At 44.5% G+C, this 20,437-nt stretch overlaps 1 protein-coding gene across 2 annotated transcripts in view; it reads left to right on the top strand.

Moving 5' to 3' along the window:
• The window catches only part of CDK6 (cyclin dependent kinase 6), a 212,324-nt gene that overhangs the window by 39,176 nt on the left and 152,711 nt on the right, over positions 1-20,437 (top strand). For both annotated transcript variants that reach the window (XM_059729002.1, XM_006270135.4), the window contains exon 3: positions 9,869-10,004. In XM_059729002.1, coding sequence (XP_059584985.1) covers positions 9,869-10,004 — 136 coding nt within the window. The remainder of the gene's footprint in view (positions 1-9,868; positions 10,005-20,437) is intronic.

Consider the following 20,437-nt stretch of genomic DNA (forward strand, 5'->3'; position numbering starts at 1 on the left):
ATTTTTAAAGGAAAATGTAGCATTAAATTAAAATGCACCTTTTGCTTACAGAAGTAATAGTAGCTTATTTACAGCTTTCAGCAAAGCTGTACAATAAAATTGACAATAAAATGATAATAAAATATAGAATATATGCAGAAGCTAAAAAAATCTATTTGAAGAGAAAGAGAGAGAGTGAGAGAGTGTGTGTGTGTGTGTATTAGAAACCTTATGGAGCATGAAGGGATCATTGCTGGTTGGGAGTGAGGTCCTTCAGAGTACCTACCAAGTTACAAAAGAGGAGGAGATCTAAGGCAGCTGCTAAAATTTGGAATCAAATAACGCCTCATAGTTGGGGTTTTACTTCATTTAACTTGAGGTGTGAGGGGCTGAAGTATTTCAGTGCTCATAAAAAGTTAGAATTTGCTTGAGCCAAACAGAATGAAAACAGAAGCCATTCAGGTTCTCCCCCAACATATTTGTCAATAAACCTCAACCCTGACCTATAATACCCTTGGTATTCCACTCTTGTGGTATTTTTGGGCAGACACTGTCAATCATACATAAACTAGGATGTTTTTTGCCGTGTGGGAAAATATGTTAGGAACTGGGTTGAGACCAACAAACTCTTTCCATTTGAGATTTGATCCAGACTTGTAAAGTTTCTAAAATGTAGTTTATTAACACGTTACTGCTTGCTGACTCCATCCTTTTCTTAAATATAATAGCATTCATGTACTGAAGATTCCATTTTTATTCTTTACCATGTCTATAAAGACATACTTTCAAGTCGTGGTACAAAAAAAATGGCAAACCAGCCAGAAAGATGTTCTGTACTTGATATTACATCTGGCATCTATGTTGGTCTGTTGTTCCCACTCTGAGCACTGCTCTATGTGTGTATAATGTGAAACATACTTGTGGCTGGTTTGCATCGTGCTATAAACTGAATATGTGGCATTAAGGAGCTGAGGCAGGAATCTGAGATTTAGGGTGCTGCTCTCCAATCTAGGGCTCCCTGGATCCACTGTGAGATTATATGAATGTGCATGTGAGAATGTAAAGTTCCTTTTTGTTGAATATGTTAATAGCAATGAATACATAGCTTTTACTGTGTTGTCTGATTTTCTACATTCTCTGGGCAAAAAGACAAATGTGTATTTGGCTGTATGTAAGTTCCACAAGAATATATTCTCATAAGACAACATTTAAAAAAAGAAGAAAAAGGAAATTGGCTGTATGAAAAGCAAATTTCTATTTCATTAGTGTTTTGATTCAGATCTTCATATCAGACCATGTGTTTCCAGTCAAACATCTTGGTAAATGTTTGGAGGACTTCCTGCAGCAGATCTTATTTAATCACTACAAATAAAGCACAATAGAAGAGCAGGACTTGTGTTGAGGTATGGAAGTTCTGTCTTAATTGATCTAGATTTACTTCACGGAGGCCCATGAACAGAGTGTAACCCTTTAAAAAAAGGGCTGCATGTTGTTTAGTATGCCAAGGCTGCCCTGTTACCAGATGAATAGAAAAAATAATCAGGTAGTGGGTTGAAAAAGTTACAGCTTGGATAGCAGAGTTAATCCTAACTAAAATAGACAAATGTCAAGGAATGGACTAAAGATGAATTTCTCTCACAGTAAATATAAAAAGTATAATTTGTAATGAATAATCCTACCCTAGACGAGACATCAAAAAAAGAACGTGCCTTATGCTAGCTATTTCCTTCCAAGGGTGATCATGACAGGCGATGCCAGATGTTACTTTTGTGATATCAAGAAGTTAAGTAAGGTCTACTTTAAATGAGAATCTATTTAGATAGTATTTGTAGTTTGCATAGATAATTATACCATGGTTAGCCCTACGGGGGAGAAATGGAGGAGGAGCTAGAATTTATTTAATTTACTGTAAAGCACTTTCTGATTCAGACATGAGGTAGTACATAAGTGCAAGATGTTGTTTATTAATCACAGTATGCAGTAAGTAATAATAAGCAGAGGTGCCTTCATTCTTATAGTTCTTAAGTTAGCGATGTACATTTTAACATACATTTACAATATCAGGATTAAATTAAGATACGTTGATTAAAAAATATATGCAGAGCATTTGCATTTCCTTTAAAATGAGCCTATAGTAATATATATAGCTTCTACATTCTACAGAAGTTTCCTTCCCATCCTCCCCAGATTGAATTGTACCCCTGCAATGGTTGGAAGGGTAGTTTTGCCAGTGTATTAAATACCTGGCGAAAAAGGTGTTTTACAGGTTTTTTTAAGTAAACGTATCCAATACAAAGGAATCATACAGTTGGAAATATTTTCCAGTGTTTATGTGCAGATGTTCAGACCTGTCTGGCTCCTCTCTATTTGCATGTGTTGGGGTTATAGTCTGTCCGGCTACATTCCACATTGATTTATATAAATATATTTCAGATTATTAACCTTCAGCCAAGTACCAGGGAATTTCACTTTTCAGCATGGTTAGTGACTTCTCATAAAGCTGATTGACTATGGAGGCATCAGTCTTATACATGTTTTCCTATTAAGACAATTATAAAGACAAAACCATGTTTTCTAGAGCTATGGCTTCTGTAGTCAATACATGCACCATAAATATTGTATTCTTATGTTCATAGGATGAATATTTGTTAAAAATAACTTTCTTAGGGGAAGTTGGTAATATCTCCATGTTAAAGGTTTCAGTAAACTTCCATCTAAAGTCCATAAAACTTTGCCTCAGAATATTATTCTGATAAGAAAGAAGACACATTTGCTCTGAAGGCAAAGGAGAATGTTTTGCAAAGTTAAAAGAAAATTCACTAAGTTGTCTTCCAAGTATTAAGAAGTCACCTTAATTTAAAATTCTATTTTTCTCTGTACTTGTCTCCATCCAGCTCAAAAGTACTTGTTAGTATTACTTCAGAGTTTCAGATGTTTAAATCTCCTTAAAAACCAGTTCAATTTAATTTAAATAATTGCAGTTAAAATGGTCATGGTTACTTTTGGTCCCAATTCTGAGTCCACCAATTTCCACAAAAATTTTTGGCTATCGACTATACTTAGAGCAATTTTGCATGTTATAGTTTCAGATTCTCAGCTGGTATAACTTGGTATTTTCCCTTTGACTCCATTTGACTTACTTTGACTTACCCCTACAGAGGTATATATAAATGTGTGTGTGTGTGTGTATATAAAATACATAATATGCATGTATATGTATATATACACATATATAAAACATTTTCCTTGCTATAACACCCAAACGTGTGTATGCATACATTGGTACACCTCTAGTGTACACACACACACACACACACACACACATTAGGGGTGTACCGATAAAGATTTTGTTGGCCGATTCTGATGGTTTATGATTAACCAACCATATTGGCCAATGCCTATCCAATAACTGATATTTAGTAATAGTACAAGGTATTTTAAACTACTGACATAAATAAACCTTTTTGTTTGTTTGTTTTGCCTTTATAGCACGCACATACATGCCTCCTGCTTGCTCCAGCCCTTGATGCAGAAAATGGTGACTGTTTTATTTCCATGCACGTTGCCCCCTTGCCCATAGCTCCTACGTGCTCCCTGCGTACCACTCCTGTTGCTCACCAGGATCGGTAGTCTGCTGTGGGCTTGGGCCGGTGGCGAGGCGCGTGAATCAGGCTATGCTCACCAGGGTCCTCTGGGCACATGACCGTAATTATCGGCTACAGCGACCAAAAAAAGCCGATAGCCAATGTTTAAAACTTGTTGGTCTTTTCTGGCTGGTGTCAACTTAAAAACTGTCACGGTGGGGTCCTTTACGAGGGCCGTGATCTCCTCAAGGTCCCTCGCTCCGTGTCAAGGCCGGCCCAAGGCACCCTCTTATTCTCGCCTGCCATGTCTTTGATGTTTGTATGGTTGGGAGGCTGCCTATGACTCCCTGGGCATGGCTACTCGGGACCTCTGTCCCCCGCGGTCCTTCCAGACTCCTGTGGTCTCCCGGTGTAATGGGTGCTCCCCAGGCACCCTAGCCTTATGGGCTGTGCGTGGCTCCTACCACCCCTAATACCACGTCCCAAGCCTTGCAGATGTAATAGACGTTGGTGTGTCTGCACGCCCGCTTCCCAGGCCCTCCTTCTATAATCTAGCCCACTCTTGGGCCTTCCCCGTATGTGTCTACACTAGTGCCCCTTCCTGGGCTCTCTCTAACATAATGTCCCTCACTGGGACTCTTGTCCACTCTGGGACTTCCTGTCGAGCCACCGGTCTTTTGGACCCACCGCACTATTACCCTCTCTGGTACGGGCTCACCGCGCTGCTATCCCCTTTTGCCAGGGACAACCGCAGCACCTTGCCCTTGTCCTGGGTTTTTCTGCAGCGCTAGCCTTCACCCGGGTCTACTACGCCCTTCTCGGGCTCCTCAGTAATCACCCCTCCTCGGGGGCTGGGGTCTATGCACCCCGCTAGTGATGCCCTTGCTGGCGTCTGCTGCGCCCGTCCTGGGCTTCCTAATATGGTGCTCCCCCTCTTCAGGGCTCGCCGTGCCCACACTAGGGCTTCCCAATAGTCCAATGTGGCGCTCCCCCTCCTTGGGGCTCGCCATGCCCACCTGGGGCTTCTCAATAGTCCAATGTGGCGCTCCCCCTCCTTGGGGCTCGCCGTTCCCACCTTGGGCTTCTCAATGCTGCCCCGCTCTGGGGTCTACATACCCCGCACACAACCCGGGGTCTTTGTCCCCTGCCCGCAACCCACTGGTTGCGCTCCTTACTGCAAGCTGCGCCTGCACTGGCGCTGCGCCCTCACTGGCACTGGGGTCCCCATACCACTGGGGTTCCCCCTTAAAGTACTGCGCCCTCACTCAGGCGCTGGGGCCCCCATACCACTGGGGTTCCCGTATGAGGACACTGCGCCCTCTTGGCGCTAGGGCACCCCACACTCTCTGGGGTCCCTATGAGGATAATGCGCCCTCTTGGTGCTAGACTGTGCCCTCCCTGGCGCTAGGGCACCCCACCCCTATGGGGTACCTATGAGGCCTCCTCCAACCCCTACAGCCTCACCCAAGCCTCCGGTATAATAAACAACCACAAACATACTGCAGGCCTCCTGGCTACAACTAAAACCTATGGCATCTAGCCACTACAAAGCAAGCTGCCTGGCTATAACTTAGCACCCTTACTCCAACCTTCGGGGCTCTCATGAGCTGTACTGGCCATTGGGCTTCTACCCATCTCTCAGCCAAGGGAGCTCCTGCCTCTCTGGCTGCTAGCAGGGAACTGCCAGCCTGGCCTCAGCCCTGGGCTTTATAAGGGCCAGGCCCTGTCCCCTTCTGGCCAGCTGATTCTTATTAGTTGCCCTGGCAACTCGCAGCTGTGCTCATTAGGCTCTGCCAGGGCTCTCTCCCTGGCAGTTTCTCCTCTCTAGGAGCAGGCACTGAGGTGCCCTGCGACAGAAACATAATGATATTTCTATAGTGAACTGGTAACAAAAATCTTATAGTTCAAGTGGTGGAGGCCTGGGTTGTTAGATCTGTAGTTGTAACAGAGAGATTACTCCATAGTTCTATTATAAAAAAGATTTTGATCTCTCTTTCAATTCCAGTAATGAAAAACTGCTTTTGATTTCTTGTTTTAGGGTTGCCCCATTAACTATTTGAATGCTTTCTGATGAAGTTTCCAATGAAGTAGAGGTTTTAGCAACTAAAAGAGCTGTTAACAAATCCCTTGTGTTTGTTTGTGTCCTCTAAATTGTCCAATAAAATCATAACAGGATAAAAAAGTGAAACATATTTTGACACTGGCTCATGCAAGAGGCAGTTTTCAAAGGAAATAACAATGTAAGAAATTGCCATTTATTGAAAAGTAGACATGATCTTTTGTCATTAAATCTGGTGGAGGAAAAAAGGAGGCAATAGAAGGTACTGTATTTACTTGAATATAAGATGAGCTTCCACCTTTCAGCAGGAGAAAAAATGCCCCTCAGTTTATATTCACATACCATCAACCCCCTCTCCCCTCCTCACTAAATACACTGGCTATCATTAAACTGCTGCTAGAAGCAGCATGTGCTCAGTCATGGAAACCAGCTGTGAAGCTGACTGAATGCAGCCCATGCTGTGTGTGCCCATAAAACATATGGCCCTTATTGGGGAAACACACTAATGGGAATCTACCACAAGGCTAGGTTAGTACAACCCATCTGTGTGCCTAGTAGTGCCAGTTGTGTTCAGTTCCTCCTCAGCAGCAACTGTTTTGGTAAACCACTACATCAAATAATATTTCAGCTTTCTCTTTACTCCCACAGTTGAGCTGTACTTTTCTTTCTCATTTCCAGTGATTCCTGTTTCTTCACCAACCTTAATTGTCTGGCGAACATCACCTAACTTCTGTGTAGTAGAGAAGCTCTGTCAGCCTGTTGCATCTGATTAGTGTGGTCCTGCCTTCTATGGGGTGGAGACGGACCAGGTAGCTCTGCACCTGATCTGCATATAAAATTTTGGAGGGTTCCAGGACTTGTGACAAGAACACCCAGTTCCAGTCATGAGTGGGGAGCTAATTAGCACGTGGCTCCTTTGTAGTGGGTATCTGGAGTATACATCCATACTGAGCAATGCTGGGCTTTGGCATCACCATGGCTTGAAATGCTGCTGACTCTGTTGTGACCCAGCCCAATGAACTATATGAAAAGTCTGTACTAAATTGCACATTTTGTACTATGTATAAATAGATATAATTGTTGCTCGGGGAGGAGCCTCCCTAGCTTGCTCCTGTGGCCATATGGCTGAGGGCAGGCGAAACATCCGAGCCCCAGGCCTCCAGGGTTGGGCCTGCTCGTAGGATGCCTGCCAAGAGACTTTGGAAATAACTGAAGCCCCTGGTGGGGGTGGGGGTGGAGGATGTTTGCCGGCTGTCGGGCCACTTATGGTCCTGGACTGACTCATGGATTTGGATTTGATTTGGCTGATTTGGGTTGGAACATGAAAAATTAAAAAACAAAACAAAACTTTAATTGTTGCTCAAAAATATGTTTATGTAGTATCTGCTGAAATTTGCAACAGTCAGGGTTGGGGCCAGAGTAAGAGCCACAGCAGTCTCCTGTTCTCCCCTGCAGTTTCTTTCCTCCTCTCAGTCCCTTCTCTCCCCACCCCCTCCCCCGCCCGTGTCACATGCAGCTTACTTCCATGTTATGCTTGAGAAAGGAACAGAGCCTGAGCAGTGTCTTGCCAGTAAGGGTGGGGAAAGCTGCAGGGGGAAGAAGTGGGGGGCAAAGTGTAGGGGGACCACCTGACCTGCCCAGCCATTATTTTCCCTGCTGTAGTAGTGGGAGGGGGCTGAATTCAAGACAGTGCTCCAATAATGAGATTCTGCACCTGGCAAATTATAACAAATTAAACATTTTTCTGTATGTAGAATCTAATGATTAGGTGGTCATCTTATCTTCAGAGGCATCTTGCATTCAAGTAAATATGGTACTTTAATTATTTATCTGAATCACTTAGGGCTCCATTTTAGAAGTGAAAGAAATCTCTAAGTTCTGATTAAATTATTTCTTTCCAAAATGCATAAAGGCATGTGCACACATCAGGTTTCAAAATGGAGTAGCTAAGAAACAAATTTTGAGTGACTAGACAAATATTGCAGAGAAAACTCTCATTAAAGCCATGATCAGACCCCCTAGGTGCTAGCCTCTTAAATTTACCAGTGAAGCACAGTGGCTCTTACATTTCTTGGTTCAAATTTTTACTTTACCTAGCTGGAGATTAAAATGATTTACAAAGGCAAATAGGACTTATGAAATCTACAGATAGAAGAAGTACCAGATAAATGAGAAGCTTTTCTATGAACTGTATTTTTTATAGCATAATTAAAAATTAGTGACTGGGTGAGAAGCAGAGTTGCCTAGTACACTAGGATTTGGCTACAGACCTGAAATATTGGGAATTTAATGTTGAGTATCAAAGCAGGAAAATTATTACTTAATAATATCATAAATCTTAATACTACTCACACAGTGAACAAGTACATGATACCTGTTGCTTATAAAGAAATGTATGTTATCGAAACACAGCATCCTTAATTTAGACCCAAAATAAACTTTTCACCATTAACGTCAAAATGTTACCAAAGTTATAACATATTCTTCCTGTCAAAAATGCTTACTCTTTTTTCCTCAAGTGCTGCCGTGCTATGTATTTCTTTTAAAAATGATAAATTTATTGAATATTTTTATTTCTCATTTCACAGAGAGAAGTAATCAAATCTGCACATTTTAAAAATAAATACTAATATACCTATTTATGTAGCTCTCTCTTTTCTCTGTTTGCCATCTTTAATGAAAAGATTTCCTATAGGGACTTTGACAGGGGTAAGTAGGATTTGACTTGAGTAGGATTTGACAGAGGAAAAGACATTGGCCTCCAGGTCACTTAAGGAGGGCATTTATTGCATTCTGAGGGGTAGCCATTTGAGCAGGCACAAATGTGCATTCAAAATAGACAAAAAGGCAGATTGATATGGCATGGCTGGTGAGACAGAATGTAAGATATCACAGCAAGAAGCAAAGATAGATACATAGATTCATAGATGTTAGGGTCGGAAGGGACCTCAATAGATCATTGAGTCCGACCCCCTGCATAGGCAGGAAAGAGTGCTGGGTTCAGATGACCCCAGCTAGATGCTTATCTAACCTCCTCTTGAAGACCCCCAGGGTAGGGGAGAGCACCACCTCCCTTGGGATCCCATTCCAGATTTTGGCCATTCTAACTGTGAAGAAGTTCCTCCTAATGTCCAGTCTAAATCTCTCTGCTAGCATATGGCCATTATTTCTTGTGGCCCCTGGGGGCGCCTTGGTAAGTAGAGCCTCACCAATTCCCATCTGTACCTCCATGATGAATTTATAGGCAGCCACAAGGTTGCCTCTCAACCATCTCTTGTGAAGGCTGAAGAGGTCCAGGTGCCCCAGTCTCTCCTCATAGGGCTTGGCCTACAAGCCCTTAACCATACGAGTGGCCCTTCTCTGGACCCTCTCCAGGTTATCCACATCCCTCTTGAAGTGTGGCTCCCAAAACTGCATGCAGTATTCCAGCTGCGGTCTGACCAGCGCCCGATAAAGGGGTTCCTCCTTGGTTCAATTTGTCATGCACCTGCTGATGCATGATAAAGTGCAGTTAGGAAAGGTGGTAGCATCAAAGAGCCTTGAAAATAAAGATAAGAAGCTTGAATCCAATGCTATGAGACAGTAAAAGAGCAGAGGCATTCAAGTAAGAGGGTGACTTGATCAGAGTGTTAAAGGAACACTGTTTTAGCAGCTGCATTTTATATAAAAAACTATTTTTTTTATAAACTTGGGTTCTTGATTATTTTTTCCTGCTGTTTGCGATTTACAAGAACACTCGGATGTGCAAAGATGCTAGGTTTCTGCAAAAGTGAGGGAACTTGATTTCAAATTATGTGAAAAATCTTGTTATGCTATACATAGCAAGTGGAAAACATTAAAAGAAGCATGTGACCCAACAGCTTTTTTGTTTCTCCAAAACATCACTGTTTATTTGTATTCCCTTTGAAGACAAACGAGACTGTGGCAAACTTCAAGATGGGAGAGAAAATATATAAAAATATAATCATTGTCAGTATTCCTTTAACTGTGATTGTGTCTGTATCTCCTTTACAGAGCTGCTTTTTGATCATGTGAATTATTAATGTTTGTGATTTCAGAATTGAAAAATAAAATAGGAATGCAGTATCACAAATAAACAGTAATCACTTGAGAGCTCGAAGACTGTCCCTCTGGAAAATCCTATCTTCACGTCATGTTTTTTAATAAATAGGAATATACATGTATTGACTGCAAATTGCTGCTTTACTGAATTCCATTTACTCATCTACTCTTTTCTTCCTCTCAGGTTGTTTGATGTATGCACAGTGTCACGAACAGACAGAGAAACCAAGCTAACACTAGTGTTTGAGCATGTTGATCAAGACCTGACCACTTATTTGGATAAAGTTCCAGAGCCTGGAGTGCCTACTGAAACCATAAAGGTATTAGTCAAAGAAGGGTTGTTTTCTTTTTTTTCTAAACAACGTAAGGAAATGTTGCATTATAAAAACAAAAAACCAAATCACTATTCAGACACCAGACCTTTTGCTTCAGCAACAGTTTGCCTACTTAAGACTGGGTAAAATTGAACAGTGTTTCAGTTCAGACTTGATCTCCAGTGCATTGAATTGTGTTCACTAAAAGACACGGTTTCATTCTGGAAATATTGATCTTGTTTTCCTCGGCTTTAGATTTATATCCCTACCGCCACATCTCCACCCTTCTTTACTTTTAATTGTACCAGATTTACCCTTGAAAATGATCAGGGAAAAAGACCTTCACTTACAATAGTGGTTCCAAACCTCCCCAAAGGGCAGCACTTTATACATAGTTTGATTGATTGATTGATTGATTGATTGATTGATTGATTGAGAGAGTTTGGGAAATGCTAACTTAAATTTAGCAATTCCATAGCCTTTTTCTTTTGTTGAGAGTACCATAGGAAAGCACTGCCCAGAGAACCAACTCTGAACCTAAGGCATGTGTTCAAGTAGGGGAATTGAAATGGAAGGATTAATATTGTTTCTTCATGGTTATTTCTGATAAGGGGAGTGTGGTTGAGTTCTTCATTCCTCAGAAGCATTTCAGTTCCCCTACGTTCCCTGTTGGCAGCAGCTAAGTCTGAGGGTTTTGACTGGGGTGTGCCAGTATTCCTGCTGGGACTAAAACCTAGAGGTTCCTGACTAGAGGGTCTTGGCCCTCCGCTCAGGGTCAGATCGATTGCCGCATTTGGCATCAGGAAGGAGTTTCACCCGATGGCCAGATTAGTATGGACTATGGATGTTTTTGCTTTCCTTTGTAGTGGGAGTTTTGGCCCTCTTTCTTGGATCGCTTGAGGGTATTTAACAACCTTCACAGGAGAAGGATATTGGATGCTGTTGTCTTCTGGCTTTGCCTAAGGCAGGTTAGGGTGCCATCCCTTGTGGTTGTATGACAAGATTATATGTGTAGTTTTAGTACTAAATTAGACAGGGATTTGCATGGGGTTATTTGGATAACGATGAATCTGCTTCAGGCACAGGTTGTTTCCATCCCTACTTTTCTGTGATTCTGAGAGTGAATAAGAGCAACATTTATTTTATGTTTTCAAGTGCTATTCGTGTGGGTTAAAGGGAAAATACAGTTATTGTTTACATGGTCCCCTCTTCCAATTTCAGCATTTGCATGGCATTTTCTGTGTTGATTTTTGAACTCTGCTTTGCACAGGGACAAAGCACAATTAAAATTAACTTGGTCCTGTGTTGATTTGGATATTTAAAGGCCAAGTCCTTCAAATTGTATTCACACAACTGCTCATGGTGATGTCAGTCAGGATTGGCCATCTGATCCTGTTCACAGGATTGTTCCCAGGATCTTACTGTATATGGCTAACCTTCTGGTGATATTCTTTCCATAGGTATCATACCAGATATCAAATGGGGGTAAATCAGTAGAACCCCATTGACTTTGGGGAAGTCCTGACAATTTAAACCAGCTGAGGCCATGATCTGTAGCACATATACCTTTATATAGCTGACCCATTCTTTTCTTCTTCCTCCTCCTCACTTTCTCTTTTTAATTTTGCTTTTTATTCACATAAAATGCTTTAAATTAGATGTTGGTTTATACTCTGTTTTACATTGTTACATTCAATTTAAATAGGGCACCCTTTTCAGAACACCCATTGTACCCATTGTACAGAACAACAGTCACTACCATAGAGGTCTTTGTATGGTTCAGCAGTGCATAGGAACAAGATGAGCTTAAAAAGGCTGTTGATAGCTTGAATTCAGGGGGTTACTTTTCATTTCATTTTGGAATTTTGACCTGAATTTTGAACAGGGTTTGGTAGTTAGCTGTTAAGTATATTAAGTACATTAGAGATAAAGAAAACTGCTAACAGTACTTGTTAAGAATTTTTAAAAATCATGTTTAGTGTATAGTAGCTATACTTTAAATCAGTTATGGAAGAAACTGTGACAAACATTTGAACAGAGCCTATTTTCTGCTTCAGAAATATCTGTTTTCCTGAGTACATATTTATCTTGCATTCAATATTGAAATAAAGAATTTCTTTAATACATTAAGTATGGAGCTGTACCAGTGTTCTTTATCTTTGATGTAATGTGCTGATCATTACAACATGTTGCATTTTATACGTGACTTAGGAACATGTGGTCCATTTATTTTTGAGAATGACATAGAGTTAGAACAAAATCCACAAAAAATGTTATGCGGGACATAGGTCCTGTATTAACGTAGTAGATGCTTAAGTCTAGAACCTGTCCCTAATCCTGAAGATGCCTGAAGTCTGTAAATGCCCTGGTGACTGACATTTAAAGTTTGTAGGTGTTCAAGAATCTACTTCTGGACATGCCCCAAAACATTTAAGTCTTGGAAGTACTAAGCAGATTCTCTTACGCCTCAGTTCTGTCAAGATACACAAGAAAGACTCCATCTGACTTTCAAAGCATGTCTTTTGGTCAGACAATACATGGAACAAGGCAAAAAAAAGATATCCTACTTTATACAATAGTGGTGTGAGCACTCGCCCAAAATACGTGAAACCAGATACAGTTCCATTCTCTGTCTGAGGGATTTGAACGTGTAATCCGCCTTTCAGGAGAAAGCCCTACTTGTCAGGCTATAGGTTATGCTGGGATGGAGAAGCTCCAAGTATCTACTGTTGAAGCTGTTCCACTTTGCATAGAATAATTACAGGTAAATATTAATTGTGCCAGAGAGAAAGAGAAACCATGACACCATGGTACTGTGGTTTGGATATTCACTTTCAAAAGGGGAGAGCAGGGTTTCTGACCCTTCTCTAATGCATGTTTAAGTATTTTACATTTAGAAATATTCAGTATTCATGGCATGGAATTCAGGTATCTCCTCTTCCATGTTAGTGCTCTGACCTGACCATGGGGCTATAGAGTTATGATCACTCTCTTTGTGGTGCAGTGAATGTTTAGTTATTCTGTCTGAAGTTGATAAGCGCCAGCAGAAGAGACTCAGAGCAGCTGTCTCCAGAATACCTATTTCCTGGCAGTTAGGGCACCCTTGTGGGAAAGGGGAGCTGTTACTTCATATTCCTTGGAACAAATGAGGGAAATGAACCAGGGTGTTTCCCACATTCTGAGTGAGTGCTCTAACTGCTGATTAGATCAGAGCTGTCCAACTGGCAGCCTGCAAGGCTGCCTGCAACCCCTGAAGGGTTAATACGTGGCCCATAGGCTCCCCCAGCAATGGCTTCCCCGTGAGAAAGTGAGGACAGGTGTTACGTGTGTGGTGGGGAGGAGCCGAGCTGCCTGTGCTGTGCAGCTGCCTATGGTGTGTGGCTGGGGAGCAGAGCCAAACTACTGCATGTTATGCTTGGCTCTGCCTCACTCCTACTGTGGGTGCAACACCTGTCCCCCATCTCCTGGCTACACATGCTATGTGGGAGTCGGATTGTCTGTGCTGTGGCAGAGGGACTGCCTTGCATGGCGCACATGGCCAGGAGAGGAGGGAAGCCTGACAATGTGGTGCACTAAAGGTAAGAGGGCACTGAGCAGTAGAGGTGTGCAAAACGAGCTGTATTCTATTTGGATTCGGATTCGGCCTGAATCAGGGACAGTGATTTGATTAATTGATTCAGATCACTGTCCCTGATTCACTTTGTCCGAATCTGAATCTGAAGACTCAGTGCTGATTCAGAGAATCAATGATTCAGCCATAGACACAGCTTTAAATGTTTTTTCTACATACCTCGAAGTACCAGGTGTGGCTTGTGAATGCTGTGATGCTGGGGTGGATGGAGCATCCTACAGGAGCACGTGGGGGGCCCATCATGTGCTCAGCAGTGAACCTGGATGTGGATCAGAAGTACTTCTGGTCCACTTCCGGGTCTGCTGCCGAGCTTGCTGGGGAGGCCCCTGTGCTCCTGTGGAACGCTCCATCTGCCCCACCATCGCAGCATTCACGAGCCGCCTGGTACCTTGGGGTATGTAGAAAAAATATTTTATGCTGTGCCTATAGACAAATCACCAAATCTTTCCGAATCTCTCTGAATCAATTCGGAGGGTTCCAATTCGATTCAGAGAGATTAAAGGGTCTCCTAATTCTATTAGGATTAGGAAATTTGGCCACCAAATTAGGCCGAATCTCCGCCGAATCAAATCAGGGCCCGTAGCTTCGCACAGCCCTACTGAGCAGTCCACGTGGTGGCTCGTGTGTCTGCAAGCTGGCTGTGTTAGCTGAAGGAGGAGCAACACCTCTTCTGCTGGCTATGTTTTGTGTGGAAGGGCAGGATTAGGGATCGAACTCCAGGAGAAGGTTTGGAGCTATGAATCTAATATGGTAGGAGCCGCTTACTTACAGCCCAGAGGCTAGGACCTGAGTCGGAGAGGGGAAGCGTAAACACTTCTCTTGTCTTAATGTTTCCTACTAGCTGGCTTAGAAGGTTCCCTGCTCAGTGTGCTAGCTTTTGTGGATCTCATTCCTAGGCATTATATATGGAATTTGATTTAGGTCTCTGGATTCTACTAAGTCCCTAAAAGTTACACATTGAAATGCTCAGCTTAAGTCCCTTTGTGAATCTAGGCCCTAGAATGCTAAATTTCACTGAAAGCCTAATAAGTGCCTAAAGTCTCTGGCAGGCCAGATAATAACATCTCAAAGAGTAAGATGGCCACACAATTAGCCCACAAAATGTATGTAATAATTTTGTGGTTGGCTTCCATTGTGCCTTAATTGAATGCAGGTTTAGGACTGTATGAGGGTTTTGAACACGCCCCAGTGCTACCACTGCTGGCAATTGTCAGCTGGTTCTGGGACTACATTGGAGCTCGAACCAGCCCTGGTGTGATTAGCATCTGCCAGCTCCAGATGCCTCAATGGGGCTCTAACCAAGGCCAACTGGAAACCAGTGCTGTCCTGGTAACCCAACTATCAGCTGATTGTCATCCGACTCTGGGGACTGTTCTTGTTCAATGTCTTTATCAATGACCTGGAAGGTGGCATAGAGTGCATAGATTCATAGAAGTAGGGTTGGAAGGGACCTTGTAGATCACCAAGTCCGACCCCCTACCCTGGGCGGAGAGAAAACCGGGCTCAAGTGACCCCAGCCAGGTAGACATCAAGCCTCCTCTTAAAGACCCCTCAGGGTAGGAGCCATCACCACTTCCCTTGGAAGTTGGTTCCAGATCCTAGCCACCCTGACTGTGAAGTAGTGCCTTTGGATGTCTAGTCTAAACCTACTCTCTAACAATTTATGGCCGTTATTCCTTGTTACCCTGGGGGCGCTAGGAGGAACAGGGTCTCTCCCAAACCCTGCTGGTCCCCCCTGGTGAGTTTATAGACAGGTCCCCCTCAGCCTTCTCTTGCAAAGGCTGAATAGATTAAAGTCCCGTAGCCTCTCTTCGTAGGGTCTGCCCTGCTGTCCCCGGATCATGCAGGTGGCCCTCCTCTGGACCCTCTCAATGCTGTCCACATCCCTCCTGAAGTGCGGCACCCAGAACTGAACACAGTACTCCAACTGCAACCCAAGCAATGTCGCATAGAGAGCCTGACCAATGTTGCATAGAGCAATCTCGCATAGTGCAACCTCAGCAAGTTTGCAGATGATATCATGCAGCTGGGGGGAGTAGATATGCTGGAGGGTAGGGCTAGGGCTCAGAGTGACCTAGACAAATTGGAGAATTGGGCCAAAAGAAATCTCATGAGGTTCAACAAGGACAAGTGCAAAGTCCGCACTTAGGATGGAACAATCGTATGCACTGGTACAGGCTGGGAGCTGACTGGCTGGGCAGCAGCTCTGCAGAAAAGGACCTGGGGATTACAGTGAACAATAAGATGAATATAAGCCAAGAGTGTGCCTTTGTTGCAAACTTACTGGCCTGCATTGGTAGGTGTGTTGCCAGCAGGTCAAAGGAAGTGATTATTCCGAGGGTGCACCGATAAAGATTTTTTTGGCCAATACTGATGGTTAATTATTAACAATCCATATTGACTGATACCTGTCTGATTGCTGATACACAGCCTGGCAGCTAGGAGAGCAGCATTCGACCTGTGAGTCTGTGGGGTGAAAGAGGGGCATGGGGGAGGGAAGGGGCTTGGGGGGGGTGCAGATTGAAGCCCCCACGGTGAGGAAGGAAATGGGGCAGGGGCAGGCATTGCCCAGCTGGGCCAGGACAGAGCTGCGGATGGATCATCTGGGCGGTGTGGGAGAATGTGGGGAGTGGCTCCCCATGCTGCATGCAACCTGGGGGAAGCATGGGGGGCATGTGCCCCCTGGATTTGTGCATGGGGTGAGGGTGAGCTGCCCGCTGTGGTCTGGGCCAGGGCTGCACTCAGGGTAGCAGCCACCCCAAAATTCATTGTAGCCACTCCATAGCTCCCTCCCAGTGCCGCCACTGCCCGCTTTGCCCCTGCCCTCCCTGAGCACAGCCCTGGCCCAACCCCCACACTGGAAAGATGGTGGTGCAGCCCTGGCCCAGCCCTGAGCCTGCAGTGGGCAGCCTGCTCTCACCCCACGCACAAATTTGGGGATTACATGGCCCCCATGCCTCCCTTGGGAGTGTGCGCAGTGGCAGGAGCCACTTGCAGCTCCATCCTGTGCCCCACCCCACCCCTGTTGGGCAGCACCTGCCCCAGCCCCATTTCCTTCCTTCACCAAGGGGTCCTCAATCTGCCCTCCACCATGCGGCTCTCCCACAGACTTACCAGCCAGATGCTGCTCTCTATGCTGCTGGGCTGCACTCTTGGCTGTGTGCATGCTACAGCTCCGCATATGCACACAGCATTTAACTGTGATATTATCAGCTGCGTCAGTCATAGAAAGCCAACTGCCAATAATGTTAGTTTTCCTTTTATCAGTGTCAGTCTGATATCGACCAATGTATCAGCGCACCTCTAATTATTCCACTCTCTTCAGCATTGGTGAGGCCACATCTGCAATACTTTGTTCAGTTTTGGGGCCCCCCCACTACAGAAAGGATATGGACAAGTTGGAGAGAGTCCAGCAAATGCAACAAAAATGGTGAGGAGACTGGAGCACATGGCTTATGAGGAGAGGCTGAGGGAACTGGGCTTCTTGGCCGTGTGTAGACGAAACAAGATGCGTGTTTGCACGACACTTTAAAGCGAGCTAAATGCTTTTGCACCGCTTTAATGGTGTTGGTGTTTGCATGCCTCAGCAGCATATTGCGCATTAATTCCAGGTGCTGTAGGAAATTCAGTGGTGTAATGCACCTTAAATAACTTGGGGCACAGCAAACTAAAACTCCTTCAAAGAGTTTTAGTTTGCTGCCCCTACAGCTACGGAGTGAAGCAATGGGCTCCGTGCAGCTCCACGTGACAGCAGCTCAGGAAAGCAACCTCAGCCAAAAACAGCAGCAAGCCTGATCTCTCCCCCTGCTTTCCTCCCACCCCCCCAGAGCCTGCCTGCCTACCTGAGCTGCGCGGGGGCCTGTAGCTTCCCTCCACAGTTGTGGTGCCCCCTGGGACTACCCAAGCTGGGTGCCTGTGGGCGGGTGCTGCCTGGAGAGGGTCCGCAGCTGCTGTGGAGGGAAGCACTAGCCCCCCGCACCGCAGCCCAGGGACCACTCCGTCTTTTGGCAGCTTGCACCCCCTTCCCCCCCCCCCCCCCCCCCGCTGGAGAGGCAGGTGAGTCAGCGGGGTATGTGCACAACACAGGGGTTTAATCAGCCCTAAATTGAAGCTGTGTTTTTTAAAACCCACCACTTTAATTTAGGGCCCCTGTTTCATGTACACATGCCCATTTAGTCTAGAGAAGAGAAGACTGAGAAGGGATTTAATAGCAGCCTTCAACTACCTGAACGGGGTTCGAAAGAGGATGGAGCTAAACTGTTCTCAGTGGTGGCAGATGATAGAACAAGGAACAATGGTCTCAAGTTGCAGCAGGGGAAATTTAGTTTAGATATTAGGAAGAATTTTCTCACTAGGAGGGTAGTACAACACTGGAACAGGTTACCCAGAGAGGTTGTGGAATCTCTGTCCTTGGAGATTCTTAACCTGTCTAGACAACGCTTTGGCTGGGATGATCTAGTTGAGGATGGTCCTGCTTTGAGCAAGGGTTTAGACTAGATGATCTCCTGAGGTCCCTTCCAACCTTAATTTTCTATGATTCTATGACCAGACTGGGAATGGTTTGGGTTCTGGTGTGGTCCTGGAGCCAGCTGACAATTAGCTGATTATTGGGCACCAAGTTTTCAACTTGCCAGTGCAGGGGGAGCCTGAGATTATGATCCTGGGCTCCCCATGCACTAGCCAGTAGGGTGCAATTTGGATTTTATCCCTGATCCCAAAATCATGTGTTCTGCCGTGCACATGTGGCGTAGGAGGTGTGATTGTTAGGATCAGGGATTAAATATCATTGCACCTTTAAATGAATATCTGCCAGTGGACTAAGTCCTTTTTTTTTAAATTTACCCCGAGTCACCCTGCCTCATATTGAAGAAATATTCAATTTTATCCCTCAAAAGAGATACAATAATTGCATCTCTCTGTGCATCTTGCAGCATCCATTCTTCCTGTGTTGCTAACAGGTAAAGTGTCATATCTTTGGGTGACACCTAGAAAATTAACATGAAGATGTTGCTTCTCAGAAAGCAACCCAGTGATGTGCTGTGAGTCATCGTTAGCCCTTTGCCACAGACATACATGCTCTGCTGATTGTATTTGAGATGGGGAACGGATGGCACACAGTCAGGTGGTACTGAAAACACAGTGAGAAATTCCAGGAATATGTATACCACAGTAGTGACGAAATTCCTATAAGAAATAAAAAATAGTTAAAGATCTTCAGAGTGGCCTGCACACAACAACACTGAAGTTAAAAAGACACTTCTTAAGAGCAAGGTGTGGCAGAACACTGTTTGTTCCCACCACTTTGAGGGCCTGGAGCTGGCAACTGCCAGGTGCCTGATGAGGGCAGCCATTTTGAACCTAGGGCTGCCCATATAAACAGGGAAGTTGTGCTGCTGGAGGCCAGGCAACAACATTGCCTGGCTGGAGGGCTGCTGGTATCATCTGGAGGTAAGGGAGGAGCTGTAGGGGATGGTAAGGAGGCTCCTGGTCCTGGGCACAACCTAAAACTGCACCCTGCCGGGAGTGGGTGGCCTGGTGGGGCTCCCAGTGGTGTGGGAGCCCCTAGGAAATGCCAGGCCAGTTACCACCCTGGTGAAAGGTGGGTTGGGGCACCTTAACCCCTAACCCCCACAACTGGGTGGGTTACCCCTTGTTTGGAGGGCCTGGAGGGTGGACCCCCAGAGAGAGAGAAAAGGGCCATAGACTGGTCAATGCTGGGTCCAGGACCAGAAGGGTCGAAGGGCCGGGGGCCCACCGCAAGGGACTCCCAAGAGCTGCACGCCTGGGGTCCCAACTGGCTTGGAGGTGGGCCAGGGCTAGTGAGCCAAAGGTCCTGGTGGGACCACACCCGAAGGGGAAGTGGTTCAGGGAGCTATGTTGCCTGAAGGCGGATGAGACCGCCTGAGGAGAGGAATCCAGACGGGGTTCAATTAGGAGAATTCTGGGGCCCAGTGTGGCGGGGGGCAGTGATGATGATAACATTGAGATGCCATCTGCGAGGCTTGAGCTGTGGTGCAGGGGAGGAATGGAGCCACAGATAGCGCCCCCTGGCATGGGGGCAGGAAATGGGCAGCCTCCTGCTTAATTACATCAATGAACTAATTAATTCCAACAAGGCATGGCAGGCAAGAAGGCAGGCGGTTAGCCCAGAAACAGTTGGGCGGGCCACAGTTAAATCAGTCCCGAGAAGCCCCCCTGTTACACAAGGGTTCCTGCTTTAAAATTTAAGCCCATTCAGAATTACATACACATACACATTAGTCATGTTTTAAAACTTGTCCTGCAAGTTTTTTATGAAGAGGTAAAGAAGCTAAACTTACTTGGGTATTCAGAGTTCAGAAATGATGGTTACACATCCTCAAATGGTTTAAACAGTTGTAGATCACAGACTTCAATTCTTGATGGATCAGGCCTATATGGACTTCAGCTTTCTCTTGCAGTCCATGAGAGTTTGGACAGTCAAAAAAATTGCAGACTTCTCTTATTTTGTGATATTCAGTATTACAAATTATGCCAGTTTACATCAGCTAAGGATCTTATTCCTTGTTATGTCAATATGTTTGAATGAATTTTGTTGTAGAGAATACATTAGATGAGTCAAAGTTATGAATAGAAACAAACAAGAGAATAAGATGTAATTATTGAAGTGATTTCATATTTAGGAAAAGTACTTTAAATCTATAATTAACAATAAGGGGGGCACAGTTATGCCTTATATAAAAGTGGGACCTATAGAGAGCTGCTGGATTAATAGTTGAAAAATTGCACACCCTGTAAATGGCATGTTCTAGACTCATTATGCCTTCAA

The sequence above is a fragment of the Alligator mississippiensis genome, chromosome 5 (genome assembly GCF_030867095.1).
Source record: "Alligator mississippiensis isolate rAllMis1 chromosome 5, rAllMis1, whole genome shotgun sequence".
Taxonomy (NCBI): Eukaryota; Metazoa; Chordata; order Crocodylia; family Alligatoridae; genus Alligator; species Alligator mississippiensis.